General features: G+C 38.8%; 1 protein-coding gene and 2 long non-coding RNA genes across 4 annotated transcripts; 2 read left to right on the top strand and 1 right to left on the bottom strand.

Annotated features, from left to right (window-relative positions):
• The first annotated feature begins 715 nt into the window (after positions 1 to 715).
• Positions 716 to 2384, top strand: LOC129770821 (uncharacterized). Its single transcript, XR_008742210.1, has 3 exons — positions 716 to 807; positions 880 to 1356; positions 1420 to 2384. It is a non-coding gene; the product is annotated as an uncharacterized LOC129770821 (long non-coding RNA).
• Positions 2385 to 2914: 530 nt separating this feature from the next.
• On the bottom strand, positions 2915 to 3765 carry LOC129770810 (prefoldin subunit 3). The gene is made up of 2 exons (XM_055773914.1): positions 3561 to 3765; positions 2915 to 3466 (listed from the first exon to the last, which is right to left on the bottom strand). Exons 1-2 carry the CDS (start codon positions 3642 to 3644, stop codon positions 2981 to 2983), a joined length of 570 nt encoding a protein of 189 aa, XP_055629889.1. The 5' UTR covers positions 3645 to 3765; the 3' UTR covers positions 2915 to 2980.
• Positions 3766 to 9511: 5746 nt separating this feature from the next.
• LOC129770819 (uncharacterized) lies at positions 9512 to 11710 on the top strand. Of its 2 annotated transcripts, XR_008742208.1 has the most exons (4): positions 9512 to 9678; positions 10131 to 10725; positions 10803 to 11242; positions 11306 to 11710. It is a non-coding gene; the product is annotated as an uncharacterized LOC129770819 (long non-coding RNA). The 2 variants fall into 2 exon arrangements; XR_008742207.1 differs by lacking the exon at positions 9512 to 9678 and having other exon boundaries at positions 9695 to 10725.
• The last annotated feature ends 3884 nt before the right edge of the window (positions 11711 to 15594 follow it).

Raw genomic sequence — 15594 nt, forward strand, 5'->3', positions numbered from 1 at the left:
CGGTTTGAACTCCTTTTCTTGGTCGTCCTGAGTCTTCAAATCACCGATGACGATTTTTATGTCGTCTTTTGGGCAGCGATCGTATTCAAGCTCTAGCTGAGCGTACAATTTTTTTATCGTCATCGGTGCTAGCTAGATGGAGGCTCCTCAATCTGCACATTCTTTCGTTGATCGACCGCCAGCCAATCACCCGTATCTGCACCTTCCCCATCACGAAAGCTGTACCCAGCTCGTGTGTGTTGCCGCAGTTCCGATAGATGGTATATGACTTTCCAGCTCACCTTCTGCAGCCCTATGATGTTGAAATTGTGGACCCACAATATTTCCGAAATAATTTAGGTACTTGCAAGCAGTCCTTCCACATATTTATATGTACAAGCGGGGTTAAAAATCTTTCTCATCGAAAAGCTTCGTTGTATAGAAAAATCTATTCAATTAGCATGAAAAAAATGCTCATTTATTTACTACAAATACTACATTTACATTTGCAAGTAATTCGTGTGTTTGATGATGCTTACACATAGTTTTTTTTCTGAAATCAAGCGATATTACGGCGTAGAACTCGTCATGTACCTTAATGTTGCTTTGTTCAAATGTAAGAAATTTCATATGCGGAAAAAATCTGTACCAATCTGTACTTTTTGATGAAAATCTGTATTCTATACCGTACAGAATCTGTACCAAAATAACGAAAAAATCTGTACCTTTCCAGATAAATCTGTACGTGTGGCAACACTGTTCGCAAGATAGTTGAGAGACTTGCAGTTCCATGTTCCGAGTTTTCAATCTCTAGTCCATGTTCTTTGCGTGGGTATAGTCCGATTGTCCTGCCTGGAATTTCTTTGTGAATTTTTCTGTGCGTTTCATATTTACGGATAGCTTGCATGGCCTGCACCAACCCTCATGTTTCGCTGGAGAACCATCGTACACAGGTTTTTAGAGTTCCTGCTAGCACGAAGACAGTGATCAGTGATCATGGAGAACAGACGCTGTTTTGAGCCGCACCTCCGTGGTGAACAGACGCATGTGGAGGAAACATCGGAGCACGCCGTTTTTGATACCGACCAGCGTGCAGATAACGCCGGATCGTGGCAAGTGAACAATTGTGAGGGCTGTAGTAATGGATGGTACCATACGAGAGTAGCTGTGACGGAGTACGCGTCATGTTGGAGGGTACTACAGTACCCTCCAACTACAATCTACTACTACAATCGTTCGCTAGCTGGTCCTGATTTAACTGGACTGCTATTTAACTGGGTGAATGTTAACTGGTTCTTGGACCAGTTAAAAAGCAGAATTTCGTAAACAATCGACGCCATATTTAAATGGAAGATTTTCTGTGAGGACCATTCGAATGTAATTTAATGTTATGAAAATTGACATTATTTTCGCATAACAAAAACATTGATTAAATTACAGAAAAAAAAAATTTCGATTGGTGAGAAACTCTCCGGCTCTCCGCTGGGAGCAAAAATTCTGTGAGGGCGACTGTGACGGGGGACGCGTCATGGCAATGGAGGGCAATTCCTAATCGGTACACGTCTCGACGGATAAACGGATAATTGCGAGATGAAATGGAAGCGACGTGGAGAACAAAATACCTGCCTGGCAACGGAATAGAAATCCCGCGAGGGTGGCTGTGACTGGTTACGCATCATGTCGGAGTGCAATTTCCTATCGGTGTACCGATGATACTTCGCTACTAAGCTTGTCAGATTTATTGTTTTCCAAGGATATAGACCAGCAGGATGGTAGGAATAGCCATCCGCGGCCATATTCCGGCACTGATATTGTGTCCAGAGAAATAAGTAGTCATCTTCCTCTAGAGTGACTTTTGTTATACCCTCCTGCGCCTGGTAATACGCAGTACGCCATAACACGACTTTTAAAAAAATCCAACCAACATAGGTGTCGGACATCTCCACCTATCGTATGTGGTTGTTCCACCACGTTTTCTAGTCAAGCATTATCATGCAGGCTGACGAGACTTTACTCTGTCAAGCCTCCACAACACACAATCTGCAAAGAAGTTGTTCCGCCACGTATTCCAAACATATACTATCGTACCCCATGCGCAGTACCCTCTCCGCTTGTGGGGACAGACATGACACACGTTAAGCTAGTTAATTTGGCTCTACTGGAAAAATCAGAATAAAATTTTGAGTGAAATTGGTGTTGATGAAAAAATTGCCTCATTACAACAAAGAAAAACTCTCAATATGGTACCCTCTTCAAATAATCGAAGGGTAATTGAGGGAGTCTAATATAAAAAAGTTAACCAAATTTTTCTTTCAAGGTTGGAAAACTATTTAGCAAAATAACATTCATATGGTCACGCTGCTACAACATTTATTCAATAAATTTTAATATCACTTATAAAGATGCTGGAACCCGTAGCTGAAAATTTCATAAATAAAAAAGAAAAAAACAGTTGGTATGCCGTCTCTAAGCTTGCCACATGTATGCAATAGCGAACAACGTTTGTCGCCTAAAAAGGAGCTTACGAAATTTATTAGCCTTTACTTTTTTCATTCTTCGATCGACAGTACCACTTTGAATATCAATTGTGAGGAAGGGCCACGAAAATTTGCCTAAAATGCATCTACAGTAGAATCCCGCTTATCGGCGAAAATGAGGAGCAAGGAGCTCCACGGTTAACAAAAATCTCGGATAACGCAACAGAGGCCAAAAATTGATGCCCAAAAAACAAAAAAGATATTGAAATGAAAACCTCATGATCGAAACAAAAAAGTCTACCACTGACAAATTTTGGGAATAAAGAAGCACTATGGAAGTCGCTTTCGCGAAAATCGGCATCGCGGATAATCAAGGTTCTACTGTGTTTAGATTTATTTTCGGAGATGTAACCGGCTTGGGACTTTTTCTTGCAAAAATCATAAATGCAAATAACTAATCACTTTTTAAATCAATGGATTCACGATAGTTTTGTGCTAAGCAAATTAGAGAGAAAACTTTATTTCTAATCAACGGCTTTGTTTGCCTGGCGTTTTTTTACATCGTAATTGTGTACTCGAGCCATGTTTACTTCTGTTGTTGTGATCTGATCTCTCAGAAATTCCTGATCGTGCTCAAGGCACTTGAGGTTTATCTCAGCTGATTGTTTATTTTTTTGAAGAAGTTCTTCTGCGGCATCTAATGGGTACTCCAGCATAACGTTTGCTCCCAACCATAAACAAACGGTCTTTGTAGGTGGAACACAAGTCTTGACGAAAACTTGCTCACTTAAAAGAAATTGTGTTTCTTGATCAGAAGTCTGATTTTTTAATATTGTAATCATTTCGAGGCTTTTAGCTAAATCAGGAATCTGTTGTCGTAGACGTCGCTTGCGGGAAATAATATTAAATTCCATGAATTTATATTTGCTATGTTGCTCGTCAAGACTTTTCAGAACTTTTTCCACGTTTTCCTCGTCGCCAGACTCCTTCATAAATGCTTCAACATCTTCCTGCAGAAAAAAGAAAACCATAAGCACATTGTCAGGCCCACACAGTGAATTACACCATATGAAGACAATTTCTTAGAATATAGCTTTGACGTACCACGAACACTGCTTCTGGAATTCCAGCATAGGATTTCTGGTTATTTTCTAGCTTAGGAAGCTTAACATCTCCTATTTCACCCATTTTTCGATCGTTAAATTATGAATAACAATCTCCTCGAAGTTAACACTTAATATTTTTCCTCTTTCGGCATATATCAAACGGGAATGCTATAATCTTTGACGCGCGATGCGTCTGATAAAGGGTGGGAAGTTTCCTGCAAGACGGGTCTATGGTACTAGGTGAGGCCGTTTCGTCACTAAGTTGGTTAGGGGAGCGGTATATGAAAACAGCACGGAAGAAAGTACAAGGGGAATTATTTGCTTGTAGCGTGAAAGAGACAGACTGATCACGGCCGAGCTTCGGCAATAGCGTATTGTGTTTTGTTTACAAACAAAACACAGTAGACTTCCAATATGGCTGAAGAGTGGTTTTAGCAAGTTGGCCCACCTTAGTATATACTTCTTGGTTTCCTGTATATGTTGAATGTGTTATGTAGTGTTCAGACCTATAATCTGCATTGACGGTACGAAGTTTCGTGTGTTCGATTTGTGAAATTAAATTGAATTTTCAGGTGAAATAAACACATATTAAAAAACAAAAATTTGAATGAAAATTGGCTAAACTAAATCAACGAAATTAAATATGTTTATACACACTATAATATAAAAAAACTAGAAGTGGGTTATATCTTTGATTAAACCGCAAAGTGGACGTAGGACTAACGTTGACTTAGCAAAAAATAAGTAAAAAGCATATAAATCTCAGACATTTCATCTCTTAGACATACCATTTCGTTTAGCCGGAAAAGAATGATTAATTATTATTAGTAACTATCATGCGATTGATGCGATTGATTAGTAACTATCAATCGTATTGATTCAACATGCACAAAATGTTATGGCTGCGGTATGATATTAAATGTAATGCAAAGTGTCCGGATCAAAAAGCGTTTGGATTCAAATACATTACTGTATACTTACTTCGATGTTAATAATAAAAGGGATGGGATTTACATTTCATACTATTATGGTTTATAATATGACGCTTCCTTTGCTTTCGTTCATTTCTACCTCTACTCTCGCACCGTGAGTACTCGTTTCAGCGGGACCAAGCAAACAGCTCGTCAATCTGCCGGTGGTAAGGCACCACGAAAGCAGCTTGGTAAAGCGCATCAGCCGCAGGAAGTGTGAAGAAGCCACATCGCTACCGACCGGGAACCATCTCTTTACGTGAAATTCGCCACTAATAGAGGTCGACCGAATTGCTGATCCGCAAGCTACCTTTGCAGCATTTGGTTCGTGGAATTGTCCAGGACTTCAAAAACGATTTGCGCTTCCAAAGTTTTCTGCCGTTATGGCACTGCAGGAGGCAAGCGAGGCATATTTAGTCGGCCTGTTCGAAGATACCAATTCGTGTGCTAAGCCACGCAAAACGCGTCACATCATGCTCAAGGACATCCAGTTACATGATTTTCGCGATGTGAAACATTTCCCGTTTTTCATGTTATGCATCCAATATTGGATACGAATGGGAAAAAATAATATTCAGATGCTTTCCTGTTAATTGCGATTGATGATAGCAACGAGAGTTCCACGCGTATATGTGTGTTTGGCGGCTGCTCCGTTGTTTCAAGCGGAACCGTGGTATCACTCTCCTCGTAATGGATTCCCTTGTGGCCTAAGGTGCACAAACAGGCTCTTGGTGACACCGTTCATCAACGCTTTCATGATAAACGAAGTTAGCTCCACCACAACAGTAATAACATGCTCCAATCGCTGTTCAATTATAACTGAGTGGGTTTCCGAGCGGTGCTCGCTTATATACCGATTGGTGATTTCAATAACCTGTTTTGAAAGCAATTTTAAGGCTATTGAAACAAGTTTTTGGATGAAAAAGTGACAGGTATATAACGCGTAGACATTTTATCTTTCGAATGAAGTGTTTATCATACCATTTCGTACAGTTGTTTAGGTGTAACACTTTCGTTTTCGAAACTTTGATTTTACTCCCCGGTATAGAAATGAAAAAAGTAGTCCTACGTCAAAAAAGAATAATTTTATATTATAATGTGGTTTCTAGAGGAATATCAGGAAATTTTGACGTAGGACTACGTCTAACCTTTCAATATAGGGGCCCATTTCAATATGTCGGTGTGAAAAAGTGTTCAGTTTTTGAACACTAATACCTCCTCAATTAATGAATGGATTTTAGGTCCAAATACACACATTGATAGGAAATATCCTCAGCAATTGTTTATATGCTACACATTACGGGTTTTCAGCTCATATAAAGTTCAAATTGATGAGAAATTGGAAGAAAGAATTCCCTACTTTCCCATACATTTTGTCTGCGCTCCCGCAGCAAACAGTTATTCATTACAAGCAACCACGAGTACGGGCGAAACGTATGGACAAGGTGAAGGAGGGAGACAAAAAAGAGATTATAAATCAATATAGGCGGTCGCTACAACGTTAACTATATGGCTATATAAAGTGAGCGATGGTGGGGCTTGGCCACATTCTATCATCGGACACCAAGCAGGAAAGACACTATTTTGGAATTGATTTTCAGCATAAGAGATATCGCTGCATTTGCCGGGGATGAGTGTGGTGCGATACCGCAAGAGTGAGAGACAGGAGTTTCAATGGGATGTGGAACAGGAGAGCCTATCGGAGTGTGTTAAAAGCGGTGGAAGCGTCGCGCCGGGTGAATGAGTGGCTAATCGCACTCGATTTGATAGAATGCTGGAGTTTTTAAACGGTGTTATTTAGCTGTGACATATTTGTATGTTTGTATGTAATATGCTTGTCTATGGCGCTGTACCACATTAATTGAAATTTGACCCCTTTCCTGTTGACCGGTTGATCTGAAATTTGGAACAGACCTTTATATCTGCAGTCATTATAAATCTGCGTATTTCATGATCTTGAAAATCCAAGATGACGGTCGCTACAAAATGGCGGATTACATATTTTCTCAAAGCCCCATCAATATGGGTATCAAATGAAAGAGATTGACTAGTAGAACACAGTTATTTATGAAAAATGCAAATCCAAAATGGCCGCCACCACAAAATGGCGGATTACATATTTTCTCTAAACCCCATCAATATGGGTATCTTGACTTGACTTGACTAATAGAACACAGTTATTCATGAGGAGTGCAAAGCCCAATTATACCACGATACCAGACGGTAAATTCCTATTACGATATGCTTGCCAAGTATGTGTTCGTTGCCGGCTGAACAATTACCCCTACAACATTTGCACCGCACGACATTTGCACGACAAATTTTGATTTTTTCGTATTTGAATCTAAACGTTTGAGTGTTTGCTGAGTGCTGAAGTGCTATTTTATCCTTTTATTTTTTTCTGCAATTTTGTATATGAAAAGTTGGTCATTCTGGGATCTGTGCTCCATGATATTCAAATAATGGACACCCCTTGGTGTAGTCCTACGTCTCTCCGGCTATGTCTCCGACATTACCCACCCGTTTTTTTATTTAAAGTGTCAACTTCTATTTGTCTGGAGCAAGGCTATATATACCAGGTGAAACAATCATATGAAATGCACTTTCAGCCATATCGGAATTGCTGTCGGTATTGTTGACAAACAGCATAAGAACGCTGCCGGCGACTCTCTACAAACTGCTACGATGCTTATTCAAACGATGTCTACCATGTTCGTCTTTCGCGAATTTATGTGAAAAAGAAGGGATGATTTTATAGAATTTCATTCTCATTTCCACTACTCTCGCATGTGAAAATGCAAAAATGGCGTGTCCTAGCAATAACAAAACAAACAACCACCGCTGCACAAACTGTAATCCCCCTCTTAATGAAGTGATGATGTTGCTTCACCTGTTACACATTGATATAAGTGCCTTGGTCTGGAGCTAAGACAAGACCAGACAACTGGCTTCTTACTCTTCTTCGTCGTCCAAAAACGAAGCCATGACATGAAGATGCCAGAGCTGCCAAATATTATAAAATATCGGATTTTTCAAATTTCTATTTTAATGAATCGTAACATTTGGTTGGTGCGAATTCAATGATTATTGCATATTTTCAAATAGACAATCTCAAAAATATGCTTTAAAAGGATAAAATAAGTCTTTTAAATACCCATATCTATAATATAATCGTTTCCAAAACAAATTTGGGATTTTTTTTAGCAAATAAATCTAATCTGACAACCGTTACAGCGTTATGCAGATTCTCATTGTCTGAACCAAAACATTCTATCTTATTATATGAGCAGGAATACAACCAAAACAACGTTAGGAAGCCATTTTATTCATACAAAACGTAATTCAAAAATAAAATAAATTTTTTTTCAAAAAAGATTGGCTTATTGGCTTCAATTTAATATGTCGATCATCTCAATCAGTTCAGTAGTTCAAATGTAATAAATTTTTGCAAAAAAATATTTTTGGATAAGAGTGGAAAAATGATTTTACGGACGACCGGTTAACTTTGAAAAGTCACTCAAAAACACAAAAAAGCCTATCTGATATCGAGATATGTTATGTAATAAATTCTCAGCTTTCAAGAAAAAACATAAAAACATAAAAACATAAAAACAAAAAACATAAAAATAACAAAAAACAACTACAATCAATAGTTACGAAAACAAAATTCGATTTCTTGGCAAGCCTAATATTTTTCCAAAAAAGATTAATTGGCTTCAATTTGATATATCGATCATCTAAATCGGTTCAGTGATTCAAAAGTTATGAATTTTTAAAAAAGGCACTTTTAGGAAAAAGTTGAAAAAAAAATGATTTTTCGGACCACCCTAAAATAAGAAAAGGTCACCCTAACGAAAAAATAAAAAATACGGATCTAATATTTTGCAATAAAGAAAGAAACTACCACTTTTCATGGAAATCTGAGGAGCACTATATCGGTTTGACATGAAATGGATGTATATATATATATATATATATATATATATATATATATATATATATATATATATATATAAATTTTTCAATTCAATCAAAATATAGTAACAAAATAATTAGGTAAAACGTGTATACAATTCCTTCACATTTCCTCTAAACTAAGTATCGTAATATCAATTAAATTCATTTTTTTTCTAAATTCAATACAAACCCAACGTAATTTATTTTTATTGGCAACACTGGAAAAATCGACTTTGTTTACAAAATTTATCGAAATCGACCAATCAGAAATCAGAACGACTGACAGAAATTTGGTCCGTATCTGACAGAAATTTGGTCCGTAAAAGACCCCCTATTGTCTGATCTTATCTTAGGTCTGGAGGTCATGAGCAGGATCAAGGAAAGTGAAGTGGAAGGTAAAACGTAATGTCAGAATTGCCGTTCGGACGTATCCCGTAAGTTTGAACTTATTTACATAGATGGTATCCAAACAACATTAAACATTGACTACAGTTTCGCCGGCAAGGTTGAATGCAAATTATGCGCCAGTGGCGGTACCACGATCAAAGCACTCCTTGAATCACATTAGCCGAGCCAGCTGGCGGAAGCTAATGCATAAAGGTTACTAGGTTACTATTATCAACGACAACTGTTTATTTATTATACTGCTTCAAATACCTTCGACGAAATAAAATGTAACCATACGAACATAGGTAATAACATAAACAAATCCTAACTTTTCGTCTTGCCATTCCTCATACGTCTTTTCTAAATAGTGTGAATTACGAGCCACCTGTTAACTCCACCATCTTGAGCAGGATTATTAGGTGGAGCAGATGGCAGAGTTTGCGAAAGTAGTGTGCGTGATAGCATGCGCTGCCATAGCTACTTTCTACTTCTTGACGTCAATATTTGTGTTTACATTCAATTACCTTCTACTTCCATGCAAGGAAAGTGAAGTGGGAGGTAAACAGTATGTCAGAATTGCCGTTCGGACGTATCCCGTAAATTTGAACTTATTTACATAGATGGTATCCAAACAACACTAAACATTGACTACAGTTTCGCCGGCACGGTTGATTGCCGTTATGAACCAGCACAAAAAACAAAGCTGCAAATTATGCGCCAGTGGCGGTACCACGATCAAAGCATTCCCTGAATCACACTAGCCGAGCCAGCTGGCGGAAGCATATGCATAAAGGTTACTAGGTAACTATTTTCAACGACAACTGTTTATTTATTATACTGCTCCAAATACCTTCGACGAAATCAAATGTAACCATATCAACGTAAGTAATAATATAAACAAATCCAAATTTTTCGTCTTGCCATTCCTCCTTGCATATTCCTCCATTTCTAAATAGTGTAAATTACGAGCCACCTGTTAACTCAACCATATTGCTTCATGTAAAAACGCTGTTTTGTTATGATTCATTTTACCTAAATATTTTTCTTTTTCAGTTTCTAACCGCATAAAACAATAACGAATGTTTTACGCGGGCGTAGAACGAGGAGTTGATAAGTGATAAGGAGCGAAATGTTTTTTCGGCAAACTAATCATTGGAGGCTAAAAACGACAGAAATCCACGTGCATTGCGATGATGACATTTGACTGATGCTCTGACTAACGTTTACTTTTTCCCTTCTTCCGTTTTCAACAGATCACAACCAACCGCAGCAATGAATTGCTCCCCTTCGATCGACCAGGAAGTCCCAGGAAGCTATGGATATCAGTTTGGCAAATCGTACCGCCAGCAGCGTGAAGCAACTGTTACGCACCGAGCAATCATCAGCAAAAAAGAAAATTACAATTCGGACAAAAACGACTCGGATGAGGAGCAGTAGCACCAGCGCAGATCGTCTGTGCTGTTTCAGTTACACACTGTCCGCAGCCAAAATTCTCACCAGCTGATGGACAATATGTTCGAAAGTTCGATAGTTCCAATCACATCGCCACAACAATAATAACAATTACAGCGGGAAGCGTCCGCACTCGCTTATCACGGCTAGCAACATTCTACAGCAGCTCTTTGTGATGGCCCTCAGCGACGACTACCAACAGCAGCCCACAAACCCTATCATCAAAGCATGATTTCCGGAGCATATCCGATCGCTCAACAACAGAAAATTCGCGTCCGGGGGTTGACAGAGAGTCATTTTGTGTATAAAATTGCTCCAAAGTGATTTCGTCCGCTTCCTTGCTGGAACCGTCGGCGAAGATAACGGTACGAACGTGGTGTACGAGAACTATTTTAGGTAAATTTCGACTTTTCTTGTGTAGTTAGATTTGTGAAAGATCTTTTATATTATGAATAAGAATATTTTTCTTACAGCAGATCCAATGTTCCGCTGCTCAAGCGATGAGGAAGGGCTGGTGGCTTCCGGCTCGGCGTGCAAGAGCGACGACTGCGACACAGAAGATTCAAATCAATCGTCGATACAACAGAAGAAAAAATCCACCTGCAACCTAGCGCCAAACCAAGTCAGTTGCCTCTACTGTCAATGCATGTTCCCCTCGGACAACTTCAGGAGATTGCTATCTCGTCGAATGAACTGCTCATGACAGATTCCGCCGCGAAGGAGTATTTTACTGACATTGACCTCCAAGGGAGGAATGTTAGAAAACAGAAAAGAAAGGTGCCTCGATTCAAAGCTATAATGTGGCCGAGTGAAAAACATACAACATACATGGCTACAATAACCAGTCCGTGAGTGACCAAACTAAATGATTTCGGTACCATGCAGCTTCCATCGGGATTACCAGTGAAAATAGGTGAATATTCAATTATTTTCTAAATGTTTGCCGCAGTGTTACACAACTCGTTCTATTTTGTAGAAATCGAGCTATTCCATGTGTTAAACGCGATTGTTGCATTTGGCAACGTATTCGCGATAGGGACACCCGTGATCAACGTGAGCCACAACATTAAGAGTAAAGAGCGTACGACATGCATTATCGAGGATTTGTGTTTCGATGTCCCATCCGAGTATGTACGACGTGGTTACCAAGATAGAATGTGCGTATATAATACTGCATATTTAGATACTAGGATGATCATTATACCGATATACGACATAATCCATCAATGATAAGAAAATCATGTTTTTGCATTAAGCGATTTCGGATACTCATGATCAGTGTTGGAAAAAAATCATCTTCGCTAAGATCAAATGCATAGTAGATTTTCGGGCTAGATTGCATCGAAAACCTATATATTCCAAACGAAAATTAAAATGACAGATCCAGGCAACCATTGAATATGAGCAAATGAACTTTTGTCCTTCAATATGTTTTGATGTTTATTTTTTCCACCCAGTGTCATTTTCATCTCGATTATCGGAAACGTCAGAACTGAATTTCATTTCAGCCAAATGAATATCAGCTGTTGTTAACTTCTAACCTGAGGCTGCTGTGTGCGGTTGGGTTTTGCAGTTGCCGGATGCCGTAATCGGAAACACCTTATGAAATTCTCGATGTCGCAAATGACTTGACGGTAGCTAAAACCACTCGTTGTATCCATTCTGCATATGCCGTTGCTACCGTCTCGCCAAATAAAATTTATTTTGAACTTAAAATCACTGTCAGAACGAATATCGTTTCGGATGTGATGAATATCAATTTGTTGCTTTTGATATCCAAAGTATAAATAACAGCGAAGTTATGAACCCCACTCAATGTCGCATTCATTCATTATAGCAAATTTGCTCATGCAACAACGATATGAACAAAATGAACTCGTTTGTTATTGTCATCAATATAATGAGGGCAGTGTGTTTCAAGCTGAAAAAAGTCATTTACACTGGAACAAAGGACCTGATTCTCGAATACACCACGAATACACTTCACGGTGGAAACGGTATGAAACGCATTCGCGATGACATCTGGATGCGTGATTAGTTTCCCACTAAATTTATCATAATAAAATCAAATTATCATCAGATTAAATTTTTGTATGAGATTATTATATCACACGAAGAAAACAAAGTTTTCCACTCACATTGAATACCAGTTTGATACGAAGAGGTTAATTTTCATTAATGATTTTTTATTTGAAAAGTGCTCATTCTGCCTGAAAACTCATCATTATCTTCGACACTTCACTAACTCGTAAAACGTAGTTCAATGGCGTGCCGTTTATTTCGTTTCCACCGTGAAGTGTATTCGAGAATCAGGCCCAAAATCATATTCGTTTCTCGTGAATATTTGTTGATATTCTAAGACACTGCTCATGATACATCCTTTGGTTGATGTTTTATACGATTGTAATTTGATACGAATTTAAATGCGACCTAGCATGTGCAAAAATTATACGATTCAATGTTAGCGTCGCGTCTTAGTGAATATACCCAGCAAACATTAAATCGCATAACAAGCGTATATATAACATCATATGCTCTAAATTTTGGTTGGCATATAATGCGCCTAACTGGCATATGCATGCAAAAGTGGAGGCCATATACATACATGGCAAATGCTTACTGAATTAGTTTGGATGAATATGCAACTTTGATAGGCTATAAAAGCGATTATGTTGAAATTGAATTGCGATCTAATATGAATATATTCATGAATTGTCAACGCACCTAATACGACTTTTGCCATACTCATATACGATTTATTACAGACATAGAAAAAAAAGACAGGTGGGTAATGTCGGGGACATAACCGGAGTGACGTAGGACTATACAAAGGGGACAGCTTTTTCTAAATATATATTTTAAATATATTGTTTTTTCTGAAGGCTTTGTCCTTATTAAATGTTCAACGCCGGGCATCTTTTGGCGTATACACATATCGTACAATCAAAATGATGGCTGTGATAGGGAATGCATAGGTAGTCATCAGCTCATTCACTATCATATATTTCACTATTGAGCACATTACCGTACCTTAAACTGTGGTTTCGGAGACGAATGAATTGTAAGATTTGTAGTCTCTGCAAACAAAGTAAATAGAAATGAAAAAGAACTGAGGTTTTGAAGACGAACTCTACGATCTGTCGAGAAATAAACGAGCTATAAGCGTTCTGAAAAACCAACAGTAAATACAGTGACGGATGACCTTCTGATTAAAGTCCTTTAAAATAAGAACAGAGGTGCAGGAAATACATAGCTCATCATGTTGCTCCTTAGTTATTTTTCTATACAATGCAGATGTAACGTCAGTCAATTTCCAACATCAGTTATCAACCAAAGAAAGCAGTTCTTGCTATTGACAAAATTCATTAATGCAATCCTGCATACAATGTGTTGTAATTTGAAGCCACTTTCAATTCGGAAACCATATATGGGTTTGTGAAAACTGAATGATCAATTTAAAAGACCCCAACCACCAATAATCTCAAAAACAAGCATAAACAAAATAATTCAGTTCATATTATATGTCATATTATGTCACTTTAGAATGCATTGGTATTGTGAATAACTTTTATTAACTCATCTTTGAAAGGGTCAATGGCCCTGAAAAGCGCCGTGTTTTACGGTGGCTGGTTTTGCCACCAAAGCAGTCTGTATAAACAAACTTTTTCCTTCTTCTACCTGCTGCCGTTTTGCGATTGCGTTTGTCACTCGCTGGAACTAGTTGTTGCCACCGAACCGAATGTGGTATGTTCTGTAGGCGGGTTTTCTTATTGTCGTGAGCAGCTTTGCAAGCCAACTCGAGCACTCCGGCGGCCGAAACTCTATAACCGCTGTTAGGTATACTGGTGCTCCGGCACCAATCCGTTCGGCCTAGTTACCCTTGCGGAGCAGTCAGTGAATGCGACCAACAGGGAACTGCAAACCTGCACGATTCAAGTGGGACTTTGCCTTTCCCTTAACTTGTCCTCCTTTGTCACTTCCACACGTCCACGTTGCTGCTTGTGTTGCTTTGTTGATGTTATGCGATGCGATGTGAAACGATGCTATACAACCACACGGATTTACGGTTTGAAAGAGAATGATATATTTTTCAGCGGGTCCGCGTGTTTTGTATTATAGCGGTACACGCTCACAGGATAGAGACAAATCAGCAGACTCAGCCAAAGGGGCGAGTCCAACGAGACGAACGAATGAGCGTTAAAAGGCATCGATGGCAAAAAAATATATTCATTACGATTTGTTCGTTCACATGCAGTATTTCTAACAAACACGAAGGCACCGAAGACTAGTGGAATAGTGGAAAAGCCGCCAAAAAGTTCGGCACGGCGCAGAAGAATATCTCGGAAACCGACAAGAAGAAGGAGAAGGAATCATATGCTATCTACATCATAAGGTGCTGAATTAGGATCATTCCGACATCGGTTTCTCATCGAAGGCGATGAGCGTCATGCGCTTCGTCAATGCATCTTTGAGCGTATCGTAGCGGAAGCCTCGCGTCTGACCCACTACAATAAGCGGTTAACCATTACGGCGTGGGAAGATCGCAATCAGTCTGTTGCTGCCTGGTGAACTTGCATGCGGTTTCCGAAGGTACCAAAGCGGTGAAGAAGTATACTTGCACCAAATAAAGATTCGTAAGCAAACCCAAAAAAGGGTCCTTTACAGGACCACAAAATCATCTTTAATCTAAAGAGTTTATTGTTTTGTTATCACTCGATATCCTTATCTTGTTCGGATAAACCTGTTCAGCGATTTCGTTTGCCACTCGCCACAGGATTCACAGTTGGAAAATTTCTTCCCATCCAGCTTGGGACATGTTGTACTGTAAATTATATTTAATGCGACATGCCGAAGCACCACTCAGTGTCGCATTGGAGGCGATTTTAACCTGTAATTGAACATTTGCGATGACAGTGGTACAGCTTTCACAGTTGCAGAATTTCTTCCCATTCAGCTTGGAACATGTTGGGTCATAATTTGGCCCCCATCTCTATGTTTACAAAAATGTCCAACTAAATATATCATATTACAGGTCCATCCAATTGGCTAAATGTCGAACTAAATGTAAATTACTGTACTTTCAATCTGGAAGCAATTTAATTGGTGAAAATTGAATAATCGAGAAAGTCCCCAACCATCAATAAGCTCAGCACAACTGCCAAATTCTCATACTAATCATATCCTGGCAACAAATAATGAAAAAAATTCTTTGTTTATTTCTTTAGATATAACATTCATCTGACAAAATCGTCTTAATGAACAAAA

Source organism: Toxorhynchites rutilus, chromosome 2 (genome assembly GCF_029784135.1).
Source record: "Toxorhynchites rutilus septentrionalis strain SRP chromosome 2, ASM2978413v1, whole genome shotgun sequence".
NCBI lineage: Eukaryota > Metazoa > Arthropoda > Insecta > Diptera > Culicidae > Toxorhynchites > Toxorhynchites rutilus.

Coding starts and splice junctions, on each gene's coding strand:
- LOC129770810 (XM_055773914.1), bottom strand. CDS start 3,644: ATGGGTGAAATAGGAGATGTTAAGCTTCCTAAGCTAGAAAATAACCAG. Junction 3,467..3,560: donor TTCCAGAAGCAGTGTTCGTG/GTACGTCAAAGC, acceptor TTTTTTCTGCAG/GAAGATGTTGAAGCATTTAT.